Source organism: Convolutriloba macropyga, chromosome 11 (genome assembly GCF_964194025.1).
Source record: "Convolutriloba macropyga chromosome 11, txConMacr16.3, whole genome shotgun sequence".
Classification (NCBI taxonomy): domain Eukaryota; kingdom Metazoa; phylum Xenacoelomorpha; order Acoela; family Convolutidae; genus Convolutriloba; species Convolutriloba macropyga.
The window spans coordinates 41,864,108-41,884,111 of NC_134478.1; the positions used below are offsets into that span (position 1 = coordinate 41,864,108).

Below are 20,004 nucleotides of genomic sequence, written 5' to 3' on the forward strand. Positions count from 1 at the left end.
CACACTTAGAGACCAGTAAGGCGTAAGGATCTACGAGAGCTGCTCAGTCCATTAAGCTGAAGGGCTCTGAGGGAACTTAATGACCTCCGGGCTTTACCTGTTTATCCCGTTTATGAGGACCAAAAGTTAATAGGGTCAGACGAAAAAGACCGCAGGACTAATGTAATTGCTACAAACTTTATTTGAGAGCAATTACTAACGAACAAAGTAACTACAGTCATGTGTGCGATGTTACATTTTCCTCAAAACGGATTGGAAGAGAAACTCTAAATTCATAAACAAACGACAACAACGTGTCACGTGACATATATGGAGCTAAACACTCGCAAATAAAATTAAGATACATTACAGCATAAATCGCATTATAATAAACGAAGTCATGTTTAGATATTGGGGAGAGAATAAAATTTAATAATGGAAAGTTCAATTTATAATTTATAGTCATCAACACACGAATTCCATACTTGCTATTAATGCCACGCTTTCTTTTTAAACATGGATTCCATTCAATCTGAATGGTTACCTGCTTTCTTTTATTGATCTTATAAACATAGGTCACGTCGATACGGTAACGAATCGACCCGACCTTCATTTTTACAATTTTAAACTTTATTTCCCTGCAATCAAGCACACGTTACAGGGAATCGGTGTCGTAGTGGAAGATTCTGTACCAGTAATGCTAAAGGACAAAAAGAAAACTGATCTCCCCTCTATTATCTAAGATTATTGTAGTTTCATCCAATTCATAGTGAAATTATGGTAGATCTTGTGAAATTCAACAATTCAATTTTCTTCTATTCCGTTTATCAGGCTCTCCTCAGCCATTGATTTTTACGGTGGCAGGACAAAATAGCCAATGTCAAAATATCCAATTTAGCATTGGGTAATTTGTAGTGTAACTGATTTTTAGAGATCTATATTCAATTTGAATTGGGGGACAATCCCTTTTGCGAAACTGCACACGAAAGGGAGAGGAGCTTGTCGAAAAATGACAAAAATATTATAAAATGGGTGTCTGCGCGTGTGTATACAATACAATCAAAGGCCACAAAATACGTGAACAAACATTTACAACTTATTGCAACAAAACATGAAATGAACAGAGATATAATTAAGAGACAATATAGGGAGGACGATCTGACTTCAACATGCCATTTTTTTCTCAATAGTTTCCTTCATTTCTTCACTTTTTTAAATATCTTTTCTCACACAGATTGAAGTGAGATCTGAGATGATTTCTTTCGAAATTAAAATGATATCAAAATGGCATTGCGACTAGTTATCGAATGTTTACAATTTAAAGCTGGCTGAGACGATTCTCACAAAATTATTGTACAAAACATGATAACTTCCAGCTATTAGCAGCAAAATCAACAGCATACAACCGATTCAAAAGGATAATATTTCTGCAGCGACAAATCTAGAATTGATCTCGTTGAAAGTCAGCAACATTTCGGGCGCTATAATAGGCTGGCGCAATAATAAGAAAAATAGCACAACTTTAAGTTCAACAGTTTATCAACTGAACAACCTCTAAATTCGTTGGCAACCATTGACGTAGCAAGCAAAAGTGAGTATGTAGTATCTATATAATTATCGGAGGTACATATTAGTGACCAATCTGAAAACGTGACTTGATAGCAAATTGGCACTAGTACTCAGTACTTTTCGTTGAGGAGTTACTTTACTTTTTTGGGTTCGTCTGCCTTTGCCTGGTCACCTTTGCCCTCTTCCGCCGGTTCTTCTTCCTCCTCTTCCTCTTCGTCTTCATCATCTCCGTCATCTTCTAAGTCTGCCCTAGAACTTCCTCCCGACTTGCTCTCATCAACCTAAAACAAATTGCAGATCAAACTTAACTTAGATCCAACTTAACTTTTGCCACTTTTCCCAGTTATTTTAAATGCAAAAAGTAACGAGCCCATTGCTACAAAATATCTGCAATATCTTTGTTGACCAATTGAATCAAACAACATAGCGGGCATAATATAGCCGCAATAGCTTTGTTGACCCTAAGTCTCAAAAAGATAAAAGAAAAGGACCAAAAAATATATTTTTTTCTAAAATACGGAGATGTTATATCTTGATTAAGAATACCGCTTCTATTAGATGCCCTCAAATACGCTTCCATTAGAGTGACACGCACTCATTTGACCTTATCTCTTTGAGTTAAAGTAAATAAAAGTCAATTTCAGAGTGAGGTAATTATTTCTGAGAGTGAGGTAAGTCACTTGTGACCAAAAACTCGAATGAACAAAAAACTATGTCCACTAAGAGTGAAAAACGACGTCACGCAAGCAATTCAGTTGAAATTGCATGAATAAATGAACAAAAAAGCACATTTGAAGTGTTTGTGAAGTCAAATGGTTATAACAAAAATCTTCACGACGAAATAAAAACATAGCCGAAGAATTCCCGAAACGACTCGAACTAGAAAAGTCACCATCCTCACTGTATTAATGCACATTCTACATTTGATTAAATTTGAAACTGATAACCATCTGATAAAATTTGATTTTAATTGAGATTCCAAAAAACTTGCTGAAAGACCGTGTAAAACAGGTAATTTGCAAAAAATTAACAAATGACAGGACTCTTTAAATGGGTTGGTAAAGAGAAACTCGAGGAAAGAACAAGGAGATGAAGGACATAATCGAAAAGTAATATTCTCTAAAAAAAAGATTTCTTTGCATTTTAAATTCAATTTCCGAACCATTAATTGGAGGAAAAAAAATAATTACGCTCTCTCATACATCAGACACCCACCGAAAAAATGGCAGGGAAGTACTAAACAATAACAAAAAAATAAGACAAAAACTGAAAATAAGAAAATTGTCTATTTACCTGAAAAGTGCCCTGCTTATATTCCAACACTCTTCCTAAAAAATATTCCGCAAAAATCTTTTATAGCTTCTGATAAATCGATAACTCATCCAAAACCCCGGAGAGAAGTATCAAACGACTACTGGAAACAGCCAAGCTAAAAAAAAATCGAATAAATTTGCGTCATTGATATTTGTTCAAAAAGGCCAAGTCTAGACTTGAAATGTCATCTCATAGTAGCAACACCTATAGAATAACTCTAAACTAACAATTAACCGAGAAAATCTGCAACGAAAAGAGTGAGATGAGAAGAAATAGGCAAAAACCATAAAAATATCCAAAACTCAGCGAAAATTTCTTCGAATTTAGCCAATTTTCTTCGACAAGTTTGAAATTAATTATAAGTCAAAACGAAAGACCACCAAAACTGCTACAACAACTAATTTCAACCAAACAACTCCGCAACTCCTATCAAAATAGCAGCAGAATACACAAAAAGCTAGAAAAACTTATGTTAAAAATTTAAACATGCTGAAAAAAGAATGTTAGTGTAATATTTGCTTCAGATGATCAAAACTGCTTCCAAACCAACTATAACTAGTTAAGAAAATTGTTAAACACTTATGAAATAATAATTTGAGTAAAACTAAAAAAAGTCTGAAAAATCAACACGTGATAAAAAACAAACGGTTAGCAATAATTTTTTCACTCCTACTTTTCTCGTTCTCTCTCACAAAATTATATGAAAAGAAAACCAATCTTTCTCTTCGCGCTGCTCTTCGATCCGTTCAGCCGTTTGACCTAAAAACTCATAGCATTGACTTACATCAAGTTTCAAAAACACTCCACATCGCTCAAAAAAAGTACATACATTTATTTAGCGATAATGGCTTTAAAACGTCAAACAGTCATCCTTGTCTTTAAAAACAATGACAAAAGATTACAAAGAATTGAGAAATTAAAATACTTTGCAAAAAATGGTCAAAATAGTAAAATTGATTGAAAAAGTTTATAAAAATTATAATCAAAAAACAAATATTCATTGAATTTGAAAGATTAAAGGTCAAAAAAATCAATTTTTAATAACAAAAAATTAAACTACTGGCTGAGCACAGAACAAACAAACAAAAAACAAACAAAAAACAAAGAAAAATTAGACAAAAAACTCAAAAACGGATTAGAATGAGTAACATTTTATAGAAAAAAGCCCCTAGTTCAAAAGAGCAGTTCAATACGCGAATTTCCAAACGAACGTTGCCATACACAATGATTTTTCAGAAAAAAGTCCTCTCACACATCAAAAAATGAGGAAATTAAGGATAAAATCTAAAAATTAATTATAAAGTTGAAATATGTGCCCATTTTACACTTGAAAAGAATTATTAGGCTCTGCAAAACTTTGCGGTATCAATTTCAGAAAGTTTAATGCGTATTAATGCATCATCGATCAAAAACTATTTCTGCGAAAAAAACTACAAGTAAAAAAATGAGCTAAATGGACGAAAAAACGGCTAAATACTTATCTATATGCGCCGGTCTCTTAAACATTTTTCAAAGTCAAAAACTGATTCACTAATCGAATCGCATGATCAAAAACCTTCTCTCGCTCAGAAAAAAATAGTTCACACCACAATTTTACTGTTTCGTTTTCAGGTCAAAGCATCGTCTGAACGAATAGTACTTCCGGTTAAAAAAAACCATAAGAAAAATACTGCTCTTCGAGTCGTAAAAAGCCAAGAGACGGCCAATAGTAGCCTCAGCTATCGCTCTGCGGCTATGAATAACAAAAACCAAAATGGGACGACTTAAGTTGGAGGAATTAATTTCTAACGACTGCCGTGGCCCCATTCTATGTAGGGGGTTGTTGTATTGGGTATTCTGACAAAAATTAATAGACGTTCAAAACAAACCTGATGCAATTAAAGCGAGAATATGCGTGGACGAGTTCTATTATTGCGAACAAATGCTGAACAAAACCGACTAAAGTCGGGCAAAGTGACTGGCGAGCGGTTGGCTCACCCAGTACCTATTCTAGCTGGGGTTTAGGGAGGCTGGCCTAAATTTAAGAAATCCTAAAGGTAGAACTTAATATACAATGAGGGGAATTTGAGAAACCAATAACCTTTCATCAGTCATGGAGGTTGGTTTATATGTACACGGTGATGGTGTACGCCATCAAAAACTGTTCTGCCCACCATTGAATACACTGATCGAGAGACATTAATTCAAACTATGAACAATTAACCGGCGATTGAACTGTGCTACAGACGGTACAGAAAAACCAAACAAAATAATAAATGCCAGCAAAACTATGCAAGAACAAGAAAACACAACCGACTAACGTCGGGCGAATTGCTCTCAAACGAACAGCTAGCCACGGTTTAGTGACCTCAGGGCTCTACCTATTTATCTCGTTTCTGAAGACGAAAGTCAAATGGGTCAGACGAAAAATCGGCCAAGCCAAAAACTGCATAAAAGAAAAACAGGATTAATATATTTGCTACAAATTGCTTTCGAGAGCAATTAACAATGGTTTTCTAAAAAGTGCCTGCTAGATCATTTATATGAAACATTTCAACTATAACTCACTGATAAGGAGGCTCAGAGATGATGGCATTACGCCACATAACAGCAGCTGAAGTGCGGCATCAACAATGAGAGAGAGAGAGAGAGAGAGAGTGAGAGAGAGATAAAACGTGAACGAGAAAGAGAAGGAAAGGAACCCTAACCAAAAGAGAGAGCAAGAGTCAGGAATATCTTCCATGATTTGATTCGACACTGCAACTTCTAGTTTTCTAACCTTGTTAATAAATCGTATAGAAAAAAACTGAAGGCAAAAATAAAAAAGAGTTTTCAACTTCGCAATAAAATATGTTTAAAACCATTTTTTGTCACGAATGTTCTGTCAAGTAACCCATCTCCGAGACTTGAAAAGTTTGGTTGGCCAGTAATGGTCGCTAAACTCAGAAAAGGACAAAAAAAATATAGAAAATGGAAAATGCTAATTTTAAAAAATCTCGCTAAAACTCAAGACAATAACATCTTAAGAACAATTTCATTGCCTCAAGAGACTATCTGGTATCCCTGTTTCAAGCCTGAAATATTTTCACAGGCTCATAAAGATCCATACACTTGGAACAAAAATTTTCAGAAAATTTGAAAAGTTTGAAAAATTTTATTCAAATATTACTGAAACTGGAGTCCTAAAAAATGTTGATCACCATCCCATGAACTCTAGAAACTATGCAGTAGCTTATTATCAAACCTTGTAGGAGGTCCCAGGGCCTCTGTTGCCGGAAAAAGTCCAAAAACATGAAAATTGCAAATATTTTAAAAATTTCTTAAACTCGTGATATTAAAAACTTGAACATTCCATTACATCTATAAACTATGCAGAAACATACTATCCAACATTAGAGGAAGTTCCGTGGCCCTTGAGGCAAGAGAAACCTAAAAATTAGGAACTTGAAAAAAATTTAAAAATTACAAGTTTTATAAAAAAAAATTGCTAAAACTTAGGAGATTAAAAATTTGAAAATTAATCCATGACCAAAAAACGTTTTCCCGTAACTTACTATCAAACCCTAACGGAGGCTTTTTGCCCCTTAAGGCTCAAAAATCTGAATGAAGAATATAAATAACAAAAAATTGACAGTAAAAAAATTGAAAAAAAATGGCAAAAAAATATCAAAAATATGCTAAAATTCGTGATGTTAAACTCTTAAAAGACATTCCATTTAATCTAGAAATTATTCAGTAACCTTTTTCCAAACCCTAGAGGAGGTTCCTTGGCTCTTAAGTTCTTAAGGCTGAAAAAATCTGAAAAAAAACGACAAAAACTTAAAAAAAATTAAAAATGCAAGTTTTATAAAAAAAAATTGCTAAAATTTGCGACACTAAAAAATTGAAAAAACTATTCCATGGCCATTAAAAATTTGTCAGTAAGTTATCATCAAACTCGTTAGGGTGTTTTCTGGCCCCTGGGTCTGGAAAGACCTGAATAAGGAAAAAATGTCAAGAAAATTGAAAAAATGCACGTTTTGTCAAAAAATTGCTAAAATTCGTGATGTTATGTTTAAACCATTCCATTACCACTCGAAACAAAACAGTAACCTATTATCAAACCTTAGAGGAGGTTCCTTGACACCTAGGGCTGATAAAAAACAAAAAATGTCAAAAATTTTCAAAAAGCTTGAAAAAAATTGCAAAATAGTATATTTGCGTTTTTAGCGAGCGGTTGTCCGTCAGTAGTTAGCCACGGGAGGGAAGGAGTGGGGGGGGGGGGGGGGGGTGCACCGTCGGCTGATTGGGGGGCAAAACCAAAACTGGGGTGGGGGCAGCAGCTGCGCGGTGGGGGGGGGTGGGGGCAATAGGGGGAGGGGGGTCAACATCAGGGGTGTCTTCAACCTCTAAGAACCGCCCTTCACACCATAAGTATAAGTGTCCAAAACAGTTTGAGCTGAAACAGCTGAAAGGCTCTAAGAGCACTTAATGCCCGCTGGGCGCTACCTGTTTATCCCGTTTTTGAGGACGAAAAGTCAAAAGCGTCAGACGAAAAATCGGTCAAGCGAAAAATCGCATAAAAAAAGACCGACAGAACTAATATAATTGCTAAAAACTTCGTTTGAGAGCAATTAAAAAGAATGAAGATTGGAAATTTTTGCATAAAAATTGATCTTCCTGATGAGGGAGCAACAGCATTTTAATGGAGCAACCAGACCCTACATCCACACAAACAATTTTGAGTGTATTATATTCTGGACAAGAATGAACGTTCAAAATGTTCAGTTATTGAGCGTACAACTTTTGATTTGCAACGCACAAAATTCTAACGAACGCACAAAAACCGCAAAAAATTTCAGAGCGCACGAAAATCTGGAATTTTTTCTGGAACGGTCTGGACATAAGCACGTTCCTTCTGAAACTCTCCGGGTCAGCCTCAAATGCCTAAAAGCCTTAAAAAAATTCCCAGCTGCCAGAGGCATTAATCCAACATTTCAGCAATGGTTTGGATGATAAACTTTGTAGTATTAACGAGCGCAAAACGAAGCGAAGATGAAGATACTTTAGTTGCAAAAGATGAACCGATCACCATCGAATGTTCCCCGCGGTGCAAGTGGGCAGCGCACGAGAAAGCATATCCCTGTGCGTCAGATGACATCTAACGGTAACGAAAAAGGAACGGACCACATTTTGGAAAAACCAGGTCCGCAACCTCTTGTTTCAATAAGGAGCATTGCGACATAACCGCCTCACAAACAACACAGGTGAGGGACCTTCAGGACTGCTTGACCTCCAGGAAACATAACCGAGAGTATCGGAACCAGTTCTCTGGGAAATTACCGCACGTTACGGAGTCGGAAAATTCCTGGACACGCTAAAGGACCTTCAGAGACCACAAAATACTCCGTGAGGAGCAAAAAAGAACTAGCGAAAGCTAGACCCCGAAAAGAGGTCTCCGAGAATGATGCCCCACCTCCTCAGTACATATTAATATCTTCCATCAAGTGGTCATGCGAATTGCTGAGAAAAAACGCCAGGAATACGCACAAAGGAACCAGCTCACGGCAGTGCATTACGCAAGGAAATATTGTCACTCTCCTTATTCGCAGATGACACCGCAATACTTGGAACAAAGGAAATAACACAGGGAGCCTTAATGATCAATAGAACCATGAGTTGCTTTGAAGAAAAAACAAACCGACTAATGTCGGAAGAATTGCTCTCGAACGACAGGCGAATCAATTTAATTCAGGGGCTGTAACCTAGATAAATTTTTCTTTATGGGTGCACAAATTGTTGACCACACAGGGATTCGAACCATTGACCTCCCATCCCTCACCAGATGCACTGCCCACTCGCCTATCAGGCCCTTCTTTTGCGCTGCTCAAATCGATTTTTTTAGCAACAAGCTTTACTTCGGAGTGAGAACAATAGAGATCACTCAAAAATGAAGAACGAAAGCGTGAAAAAATTACTGGAGAGGTCAAAGGATATTCTAGAAGAAAAGCGCAAAAAACGGTCAAGCAAAAAAATCTGCATAAAAAACCAACACGTTTACAATAATTGCTATGAACTTCGTTCGAGAGCAATTAAAAACGACAAGAAGAAACTATTAAATTTGGAGACTCTAAACAGATGTTGTCAGAGTGTTAGGATAGGGGACCGACCCACAAGCTGACATTGAGGGACAACTGAATCTAGCAGGTGGCCTTTGGCCAAAAGTCAAACCTCGTCTTGAGAAGAGCAGACTAACCAAAAGGCAACGGGCTTTGGTGGTTAATGCTTGCGTGGAATAAGGTCTCTTGTTCGACGTTCAGACAAGACTTTGGCTAAGATCGGAAACGAAGAAACTACAACAGTGGATCGATAAACTCCAGATACGCGTGGAGTAATAAAAAGTCACCTCCCCTAAAAGCAATGCAAAGAAGCCATCAAATTATACAAGACATACGGAATAAACTACACATTCAAATAGTGAGATGGATAGTGGAGAAAAGAAGCCTAAAGCAAATAGGACGCGTGTTAAGAATGCCCAACGACACTCTAACAAAAATAGCAGCTCTAGGGTGGCTCGCAGAGTTGGAAGCTAATCCGAAGCAGAGGAGGAAGTCCAGAAACACACCAAAAAAATGAAGTTGGTTGGAGAAGCCGGAGTAGACGTAAATCAACTTGAACACCTGGTTAATATCCGAAAAACTTGGAAAGAGACAACCAACAGAAGGATCCTAACAAAAAACGAAAGCACGGCGAAGTGAAGACCCACTTTGAATGCAGTAAGTGACAGAAAAATTCTCTCGGAGAAGACCCTAAGAAACCACAAAAAAGCTCTACCAGTGAACAGCAAACTAGCGATTCAACACAATGCCCCAAACGCAGTCAGTGAGCAACTACATAGAAACAAAAAGCAATGCCATTCAGATCTATACATCCATCCAATGAAAGTATGGAAATAATGTTTTTAGTACTAAAACAAACCGACTAACGTCGAACGAATTGCTCTCGAACCATAGGCGTGGCTATTTAATTTAGCCGGGGTGTCGCTTAGACCCCACTGGGTTCAAACCCGCAACCTACGAGATAACATCTGACATCTTAACCGAGCGTTTTTGCATCTCAACGCTCAAAATCGCCTTCCTGTTAGCCACGAACTTTGTTCCGAATGAAAGTAATAGAGACCACGCAAAAATTCAGAAGTCAAGCGTGAAAAAGTCACTTGAGAGAAGAATGTTCTAGAACCAAAGCGCTAACACAGGTAAGCAAAAATTTTGCATAAAAGACACACGTTTACAATAACTGCCTCAGACTTGGTTCAAGAGCAGTTAAAAATAAACTTCAGGGGCACTATGTCCCAAAACGTCGATTTTCCACGCCCCCAAACTGCAAAATCTCTTCTCACAAGCACATTTGGAAGAAGTTCACAAAGGCAACTCTCTTCTTTTTTCACCACTCGCATGCAAAGTCTTATCCAAATTTACTAGCTCAGAAGCAATCAGAGAAATTTACACCGTGGATCTTAGTCATTTTAATACTATCAGGTAGGGCCAAAACCCCATTTGTGGATTTTTTCATACTATACCAAAATGTTTATCAGACAATTAAGAGCCCTCTATATTGCTACATAGGGCTTTCAGCAGAGGCCGCTGCTCGTCAAACGTGAATACAACTTTACCAAATAACTTGACCTTAAAAGAGGTAAAATATAACCGACTAAACGTCGGAAGAATTGCTCTCGAACGACTAGTGGGAGCTCTAATCAATTGCAGCCTGCTTCAGTCGGGGGGGGGGTGGGGGAGCCTAAAAAGGACTAAGAAGTTCAATAGTGGGCTTCAAATAACCACATTAGAGGTTAACATATACCACTTCTAAAATTTAAAGTGGAAAAAGGTACCAGTTTCGGAGCAGTTTTCATTTGACTTTTAGTATTAAATTGCCGCCAATTGAGTTCAGTTGCTTGAAATTGTGATTGAGAGAGAATTTTAGATCACGCGAAACGCTAAAAGTCAAGGGCGTAAAAGTCACTCCAAAAGTCAAAATTGTCAAGCCAAATTTTGCATAAAAAACGTAACCGGTAGAATACCGGAAACGACTCGAATCGTCGTGCATTATAATCTCTAACCTAACCTTACCGAAATCAGAACATCAAAATAGACGAGATAAAAACAAAAGTAGCCCAACAAACCACATTAAAGCGTTTTAAAATTGCCGACAATTTTTTTAGGTGCGGGGGAGCTAGGTTGGGTGGGTGGGTAGATAGGTTGGGAGGTGGGTAGTGCTGGGATAGTTGGGAGGGGGTAGGTGGGGGGTAGTCAGGTGAAGGGATGGGGTAGTTTGGGGGTAGGGGTAGGTGGGGGGGGGGGTAAGTTGGAGTTGGGGCGGGGGTAGGTAGGTGGAGGGGGGGGGGGGGGGGGGAGGTAGATAGATTGGGGAGGTGGGTAGTGCTGGGGTAGCTGGGGGGGGTTTGGGGGTAGGTTGGGGTAGCTAGTTAAAGGGAAGGGTGTAGAGATAGGTGGGGGGTAAGTTGAGGGGGTGCGGGGGCGGTAGGGGGGGGGGGGTTTTGGTGCGGTGTAGTTTAGATAATTAGCGGTGATTTATATTGGAATAAAAAATCTCAAAATGACCTCTTCACCTTGAACATTACCAGCAGTTCATAATTACTATAAATTACAAACGAAGCTACTGTTAAAGTCCAATGTCCGAAAACAGAAGTCAACAATCAAAAACGGAGGTAAAAGCTCGAATAGAAAGAAGTCAAAATTCAAGTCATGAACAAACTTGCTTTCTGCTAAAAAAAACCTGTAGAATATCAATACTCGTCTTCGAGTCGTAAAAACCTGTAGAATATCAATACTCCTCTTCGAGTCGTAAAAACCTGTAGAATCTCAATACTCCTCTTCGGGTCGTAAAAAAAACCTGTAGAATATCAATACTCCTCTTCGAGTCGTAAAAACCTGCAGAATATCAATACTCCTCTTCGAGTCGTAAAAAAACCTGTAGAATATCAATACTCCTCTTCGAGTCGTAAAAACCTGTAGAATCTCAATACTCCTCTTCGAGTCGTAAAAACCTGTAGAATCTCAATTCTCCTCTTCTAGTCGTAAAAAGACACACACGTTTACAATAATTGCTATGAACTTCGTTCAAGATCGATTAATATTACCTCTTTAGGTTAGTCGAAAAAATATGCCTGATGAAATGGAGCATCTGAAAAACACTCCAGAAAAGTAGTTGATAGTTGCCATAACTATAACAAAAATATAGTTGAGTTGTTTCAATAACTTTGCTGCCATGTTTAGTCGGATCAGATGCGAAAAAATCATGCTCATGGAGCACACCGTTGAATCACTTGAATGCCACTATTTAAGAATCCAACTTTTTTCCATAGCAATATTACTCTATGAAAATGTTTGTTGAAACCTGGACTGTTGAGGCGGTGGTTTCCTTTGAGTCCTTGGTGAGCACGACTAGCACCAGACGAGACACGAGGAGAATGAGGAAAACAGCCACGCTACCAGACTTGTCGAACTTATTGCCCAGGTAGAGGTTACTGCAGAGGTAGTCCAGGTATCTATTAAAAAATGACACAATAATCATGCGCTTCGTAGAGCCTCCACTGTGCTAACTTTCAACATTTCATCTAGTATTTTACATGTTTTCTGCCGTAGTATATGAGATTATAACGTCCGTCTGATGGGCTACGTTACTTAAATATGACCAACTAAGTTAGCGAATTAGCCTCAGACGAGAGAGAATTCATATTTCAGACTCATTAGTTTGGGGGGTTGCAGGGCGTTAAATCTAGAACTAAGTAGGTCTAGTTGTCTAATTTGAGTTCAGCACTTAATTGGGTGAACAGAGCAATCAAAGGACATTCAGCCCACTTTTTGCAGTGTTCCTGTAGTACACTCGTGCTAATTAGATGTTATTAGAGTACGGCAGCTCAAAAGTGCTATGATACGAACATGTGTTGTGTTTATCTGTACCGGAGATTTAACGCACTCAACTTTTCCAGCGGATACGCATTTCCGGATCTATTCTGTTTTGCCACCCCCCAGGCGCACGTGCTATTTTTTAACATAGTAACGTGCTATATTAACAACATATGATTCTTAACTCGGGGCGTAAAAAATACGGGGGGGGGGGGGGGGCAAACAGAATAGATCCGCATTTTCTTATTTATTTAAGCGGCATTTCTACAAGGCAACTTGATTGTTGTTATTTGAACCCCTCGTGTATAGTTTTGTTCATCATTGGTGTCCATGTAAATAACACTTAATGGTAAACATTCCTAATCCATATCACAATTTCTGCGTTGAATTGTACAAATGTGGCACGTGCTTCTGGAGGGTGCAAATAATATCCACGCACTAGGCTGGGGGGGGGGCACAGTCGAAAACTATCCAAGATTTTATATGGCACGAGCTGCTTCACGCGCAAGTTCTTCTCTCACGATCAATTTCATCTGGACTGGAATTCAAAACTAATAGTATATAACTACTAGTTATAACTACTTGAAAAATTACTTGTTAACGTTTCTTATTGCCCAAACAAACGTCTTGGTGAGTATTTCCTTGATCAGTTAGGTACCGAATTATCGGGGGCATATAGCGATACAGATAACGTTATTTTGCTGGGAGATTACAATTATCTGAACAAGACAGAAAAAAGCAAACTAGACGTTTTTGAGTCAAATTCAGGATAAGAAATTTGTTAACCTAAGGGATGCAACCAGAGGTACTGATAGAAAATTTACACTTATTGATCACTGTTTCGTTTCAAAAGATCAGATAATTGCCTACAATGTCACAACAACCCCTTTTAACTCCGACCATTTTCTTGTTATCTTCTAATCAAAACTAATTGAAATCTGAAAGTGACATAATAACGATGAGAAACTTTCGACTTTTGAATTCATCGATATTTTTGAGAAAATTGTTGAAAAACACGCACCAATTCAGAGTGTTAAAAAAGGGGAGAAACTTATAAGAATTCTAAGCCCTGGTTAACACAAGAAATGAAACATTTGATTGCGCAAAAACATTTTTTGTTCAATAAATGGAAAAAAATTCATGACAGCGAGACGTCCGGAGAATTTAAGCGCTTAAGAAACTTAGTTAATAGGAGACTAAGGGAGGCGCAAAATTTTTGCATCAATTTCTTCCAAAAACTACCAACAAGTAAGGAACAATGGAAATTCATTAAACAAAAGACCAGTCCGAGTGAAAGAATTGTCAAGGTTGATGAAATCAGATTAAGACAATGGTGAAATTTCAAGGGAACCAAAAAATATTGTCAATTGTCTAAATAGAGCAATCGCTAATCTAGGTGTTTTCAAAGGTTCGGATATTGCTTGTAAATACCATGATAAACTTAATATACCCGAATTCACATTCAGAACTGTGATTAGAAAAGAACTTTATTCAGTCATTGATTCGCTGGACGATAACAAAGCAGCAGGACCTGGTGAAATCTCAATTCGACTCATAAAGTCTTGCAAATTAGCTATAGGCGTACATCTACAGTTCGCCTTAAATGAGTGCATTAAGGAGAAAGTTTTCCCAACTAAAATGAAACTAGCCTATGTAACACCAATTTTCAAAAAAGGTGATAAATTAGATAGCACAAATGATCAACCAATTTCTGTAACTCCGAGTTTTGCAAAAATTTTTGAGCGCCTCCATCTGACTCAGATGATGGAGTTCATTGATAAGCATAAAATTATAAACAAAGAAAAATTCGGATTTCAGAAAAAAAAGTCTGCAACAGATGTAGTTCTAGAACTGGTTGAAACAGTTTCGGCTAATTTAGATCAAAGCAAAGAAATTGTTGCTATTTTTCTACACCTTGCAAAAGCATTTAATTCCATTTCGCATAACATTTAAGTTTAAAAAATTGAATGTATGGTTTTTCCCAGGAAGCGAAAGAATTACTGTTTTCATTTCTTGCCAACCGCAGACAAAAGAAAAAACTTAATGGCGTATTCTAGGATTGTGAAATTTTGAATCACGGTGTGCCACAAGAAACTGTTTCAGGACCACTCATTTTTCTTTTATATGTGAACGATTTCTCATCTAATATAAGCACAACGGAAAAGGTAATTCAATTCGCAGATGACACAATTATTGTCTGTTGTGGACAGAAAGGTAGCTTACATGGAAAAGTCACGAAAATTTTACAAAAGACAGAAGAATATGTAGAGATGAACAAACTAACTTTGAATACAAAAAAAAACCGAATTAAACTTTTTCTCGCGCGATAATTCTAATTTCGGATCTATTTTTTTTTAACAAAAACGAAGTTCTCACAACACAAAAAAGTTGCAGATATCTTGGTATTCGAATTGACAGGAATCTTAGTTTCGAGGAGCAGCTGAATAAAACCTTGAAAAAGATGGCTCATGCTATAAAATCAATTTACCTTATAAGACATCAAGTTCACCTGAACGCGCGCATTCTTCTTTTAAACTCACTTGTGCTTTCACACTTATCATTTTCGGCAATCTTTTTTCAAAATTTATCTGCAAAAAACCTAAAACGCCTTAACCGACAGATTAACTGGGGTATAAAGGTGTGCTTTCTACGCAAAAAGTATGACAAAGCGAGAGATATGCTAATCCAGACAAAGAGTCTACCAGCCGAGCTAATAATAGCGAAAATGTCGCTAATCAAATTTCACTATGATATCGTTAGGCCAGAAAATTCTGAAATTTTTCACGGGTATCTGAGTCTTCATCAAAATACTCGAACAAAACAATTCAAAATGAGAAAATGCCAAAACCAGCTTTGGAATGAATTCGATTGTTCGTCAATGCGTACAAAAATGGAATAAGTTACCACATTAGCTTCGGTTGGCAAAAAATGTAAACGTTTTTAAGAAAACGTTGAATGATTTCTTGCTCTCACAACATGAAAAAATTCCTTTGAATAGTAACGTAGGAGCTTTTAAAAGTTATATTTGTTTTTAGGAAAACAATCGAAAGAAAATTTTATAACGTGATTCTTTAAGAAAATTGTTGATGTTTATTATATTATTTTGTTTGAATGATTTGAAATATTTTTTGTTTCAGGTATATTTAACCGTATGGTTATAATTTTAATTTACTTGTTGCAAAAAAAACTATTGGTGCTTATTTGCAAGGGCGTGAATCATTTAAGGAGATTCGAAAATTTTAATGGCTTTGAAACGAACTGTTTTGAAAAGATACCAGCATCCAATGCTTCCTTGTTTTCAGTTTTTGGTTTTATTTCGATTATAAAGATGAAAACATTATAGATTTCTTAAAACTATTGAAAATTTCAGCACCAATTTTTGCCACCAATGTATTTCACTACTATTTGCTTCCTGCGAAAATCAGACAGTATCAAAAACGTTAACTGTGAATCGTAAGCAGTCAACGTGACCTCAGAATTGTAAAAAATATTAAAAGTCGTTAACAGTTATAAATAAAGACAGAATGACCTGATGAAGCAAAATCACAACAGTCAAAAACAGAAAAGAAATGAAAGTTCACTGGTTTTTTTATGGTATTTACGCAAATCCTTTCAATAACTTTTATCAAAAATTAGGGGGCAACTTTAGCGATGTTACAAAAATGAAAGTTACTTCAAAAAATGAAAGTTCCTCTGAAAACTGAAATATTTTTCCACTGCTTTTTTCAAAATTCAGCTAAAAAACAGTTGCCGTTTTCGCATCAATTTGATAAAACAATTTATTAGCGTTAAGACAAATGTTTCTGCATCATCAGGCCAGACATGGTGATACTATGCATTATACGCTGTCAAATGCAAATGTGTTAACATTCTGCAAACGCATAGATCATGCGAGCCTTCTTGTTTAATTTTAGCCAGCTTCAGCTTGAGGGCAATACTATACTTTTAATCGATCCACGCTGATGATACTATTAAATGATGTTCAAAGATTTAGAGTGGAAATAAAACCAATTGCAGGAAACTTTTCATTTATCTTTTAGTAGTAAACTGTCGCCAACTGAGTTCAATTGCTAAAATAGTGAATGAGACAACAATATCGACACACAAAACTCAAAAAGTAAACGACGTAAGAGTAAATTGAAAAGTCAACAACGGTCAAGCGAATTTTCGCATAAAAAACATCCGACTAGAAAAAGTCTTCGCACTTGTCTTGTTTTGAGAGCAATTATTAAATCTTACTGTAATAGGAGCATGATATTAGCGACATTGCCGACGATGAGAGGGAGAAAGAACATGAGGAGTAGAAGGCCACAGAATGCCTCGTTGAATGCCATCATCTGTCTATACACAGAGGGCAGCATTGAAGGCACCTCCAACTTCTGTTGCACGACCAGCTTGAAAAAACTCCCTTTGAACAATTCCTTATGCTGCGCTTTCTAAAACACAAATAATATACAAAACCAAATAATTTCATTTGGCATAGAACTTCAGTGTACCTTTTAACTCCTCTGCTCTGTTTTAATCAGAAGAGACGAACCCAAACAATTAAATTTTATTCCTTTCATTTGAGCTTCGCAACAAGCTCTGAAGAAACAGCGCTGAACGTCGTTAAAAACGTGAATTAAATCAGAGAATTTTAGCGTCACTAGAACTAAGAGGCTTTAATTGACGGTTACGATGCCAATTGAAAAGAAATTATTATCGACATCACATCGTTGATTTAAATTCAGTGAATTCATAGCGCATTTAATCTGCCTCCTTTTGGTGCTCGAATATGGATTACGTTGCTCGAAACTCAGCAAGCGAGCCATCTAGATTTAAGCAAGGAAATACAGATAACCAGAACGCAAAAGTCCTATTAGATCTGGTGAGAAAAAAGCTACAGGCAATCCGAATTCTCTTATTTCTTCCTCATTCCGAGGGATATAATCATTAGAATCCAATAGCTAAAGTTACTTGACAAAGAAATTTAGCTCATTTATAGATCAAAATGAAATGATTAAAATCTAGCTTCAGTTTATTTTCTCCACTCATAAGATATTAGACTATTTTTTACTCGTAACATTTTCGAGCAGTCTCTGTTTCCCAAATTCATCGGATAAGAACACAAATTAATAGAGATCTGAAATCATCCAAGTCTGTGTTTTAAGGAGATGGTTTTAAGGATTTTTAATTCAGCATTGTTTACAATTTAAAAGCACCCTCAATGTAGATCAAACTAAAAAAATCCCTACACTAAGAATGTCACGTCCTAGGTAAACATAAATATCTTAGTTCCATAAACTCCGATTTAAAATAGCATTCAAAATTTGCTAGCACTCTAACTCAGGTAAATTCTTACGTAGCCATTAGTCAATTTTCTAATGAAACATGTTTCTCGCTCTCACTTATCTATAGAGGGGTGCTTAATAGCCCTCGAAATTTGCAAGAAGAGAATTAGTGTAGTGACAGTTTAAACAGCGATCACTTCAAACTCAAGGCATTCATGTCCAACATTGGTTGCATGTCACCATGTAGAATCACTTTATCAACAGATCAAAGCACCTTTCACTCTGTGCGCCATTCTATGCTCGCTAAGCACACATCGCACCCATTGAGTGTGTAGAAATAGAGGCTATAATTACGCGAAATGAGGGCATTTAATTAGGCATTGAGGTTTAATAGCACACACTAACACACACTTTTCAAGGCCTTTCTAGATGCAGAAACCCAAGTTATTTGAGACATGGGCTAACAAAAGAAAGGAGAACAGACGGAATTTTACATGTATTATATTGCTTAACAATCAATCGATCGATCTCTTGCAAATGGTTGACTGGACATAAAAAAGACGCTTTCTTAAGGTATAGTCTTTTTGTTTTTGAGCCATAAAACCCTCTAATTAAGACTAAATCCTGGATTTTACTAACAAAGGAAGCACAGCGCGTCATAGCTCTGACTGCTTAAGTGCACAAGGGAGTGAAAAATACACAGAATGAAACGACATCCCATAAAACACAGCATTTTGGTGACCATTCAATAATTTAACAATCACCAGCCTTTTCAAATCACCCATTTCATTTCACATAAACCTTTGGTGAAATACGAGTACAGTCAAAGAGTGAATTGAATAACTCATAACGTTTTTCATTCTATTAAACATGTTCTTTAAAGAATAAAATTGACCGATCGAGTTTTCACGAAACTTAGACTATATTAATATTAAACTATTCAAACACCTAGTAATGGCTAAAACCTTGTCTCATTCTAACCGCAGAATAAGACAAAATGCATAATAGGAAACGCTTGAAATTTCGGCTCATTCAAATCAGCTTTCCAAACTTTGTCAATGTAACTCGGTTTCATAACTTGGGCGGCAAGGTTTAAGCGGCATACATTTTAATACTCATTTGACGGCAACATTTAGCAGAGTCAACACAGCCCAAGACTACGTCAGCAAAAAGTAAATTCGGGGGGCAACTAAATGACTTCTTTCAAGAATTTTTCAAGGATCACATTTTGCTTTTCCTTATTATGAGGCAAGTAGCTCAGCAAAATTTTGGTTGATATTGAAACTATTGAAAAAACTAAGGAAAAATTTCCGACAACTGAATGACAACTGAATTTGCAGTAAAAATTTTATCTCGACATCAGGCACTCAAAACATCTAACAGAAGAAGTAGTTAAACCCAATTTGTGAGCAATTAGCGCATGATATTATACTTACGCAAACACAACTCATAAATTACGCTACAAAATCTTTTAAATCTTTCATCCAAAAAAGCAGTTTAGAATCCTTTTTTAGGTTTTTTGCAAAACAAAATGACAAATTAAACTCACTTTGTTCTATTTACAAATTTCTTTGGCATGGTGTGAATTTCTTGAGCAGTGATTTGGTCTAGTATTTAGAGATGTTATTCAAGATGGGTGGATATGTTTTCCAATTTTATTTTTTGTCTGTATACTATACCAGACATTTAAAAAAACTCCTAAGATCGGTGATAGGAAATTTGCAGAATGCAGTGAACATTGGGAGAATTTTGTTTCCATAATTTTGCTACTCCTCTAGTCTATCGCTCTATCAAAACAACTGTCATCCCGGCTTAAGTTTTTTTAAAGGTTTTCTCCAAAAGACGTGTATTCAAATATCCACCTGTTGCAAAAAATTGAGTGCCCCAACCGTTGACTGTTGAGATTTGTAACATTAAAAAACTTGTACGAACTTTCGCTTTAATTTTTTTGTTAAACTTTAGAAGGCGGGAACACTTGAGTGGCT

The 20,004-nt window shown here is 36.7% G+C and overlaps 1 protein-coding gene across 1 annotated transcript in view; it reads right to left on the bottom strand.

Moving 5' to 3' along the window:
• Nucleotides 1-252: 252 nt before the first annotated feature.
• The window catches only part of LOC142349531 (putative acetylcholine receptor chaperone), a 359,559-nt gene continuing 339,807 nt past the window's right edge, over nucleotides 253-20,004 (bottom strand). Inside the window, exons 3-5 of the mRNA XM_075401157.1 lie at nucleotides 16,989-17,185; nucleotides 12,238-12,388; nucleotides 253-1,829 (exon numbers count right to left, since the gene is read on the bottom strand). Coding sequence (XP_075257272.1) covers nucleotides 1,680-1,829; nucleotides 12,238-12,388; nucleotides 16,989-17,185 — 498 coding nt within the window. The 3' untranslated portion in view covers nucleotides 253-1,679. The remainder of the gene's footprint in view (nucleotides 1,830-12,237; nucleotides 12,389-16,988; nucleotides 17,186-20,004) is intronic.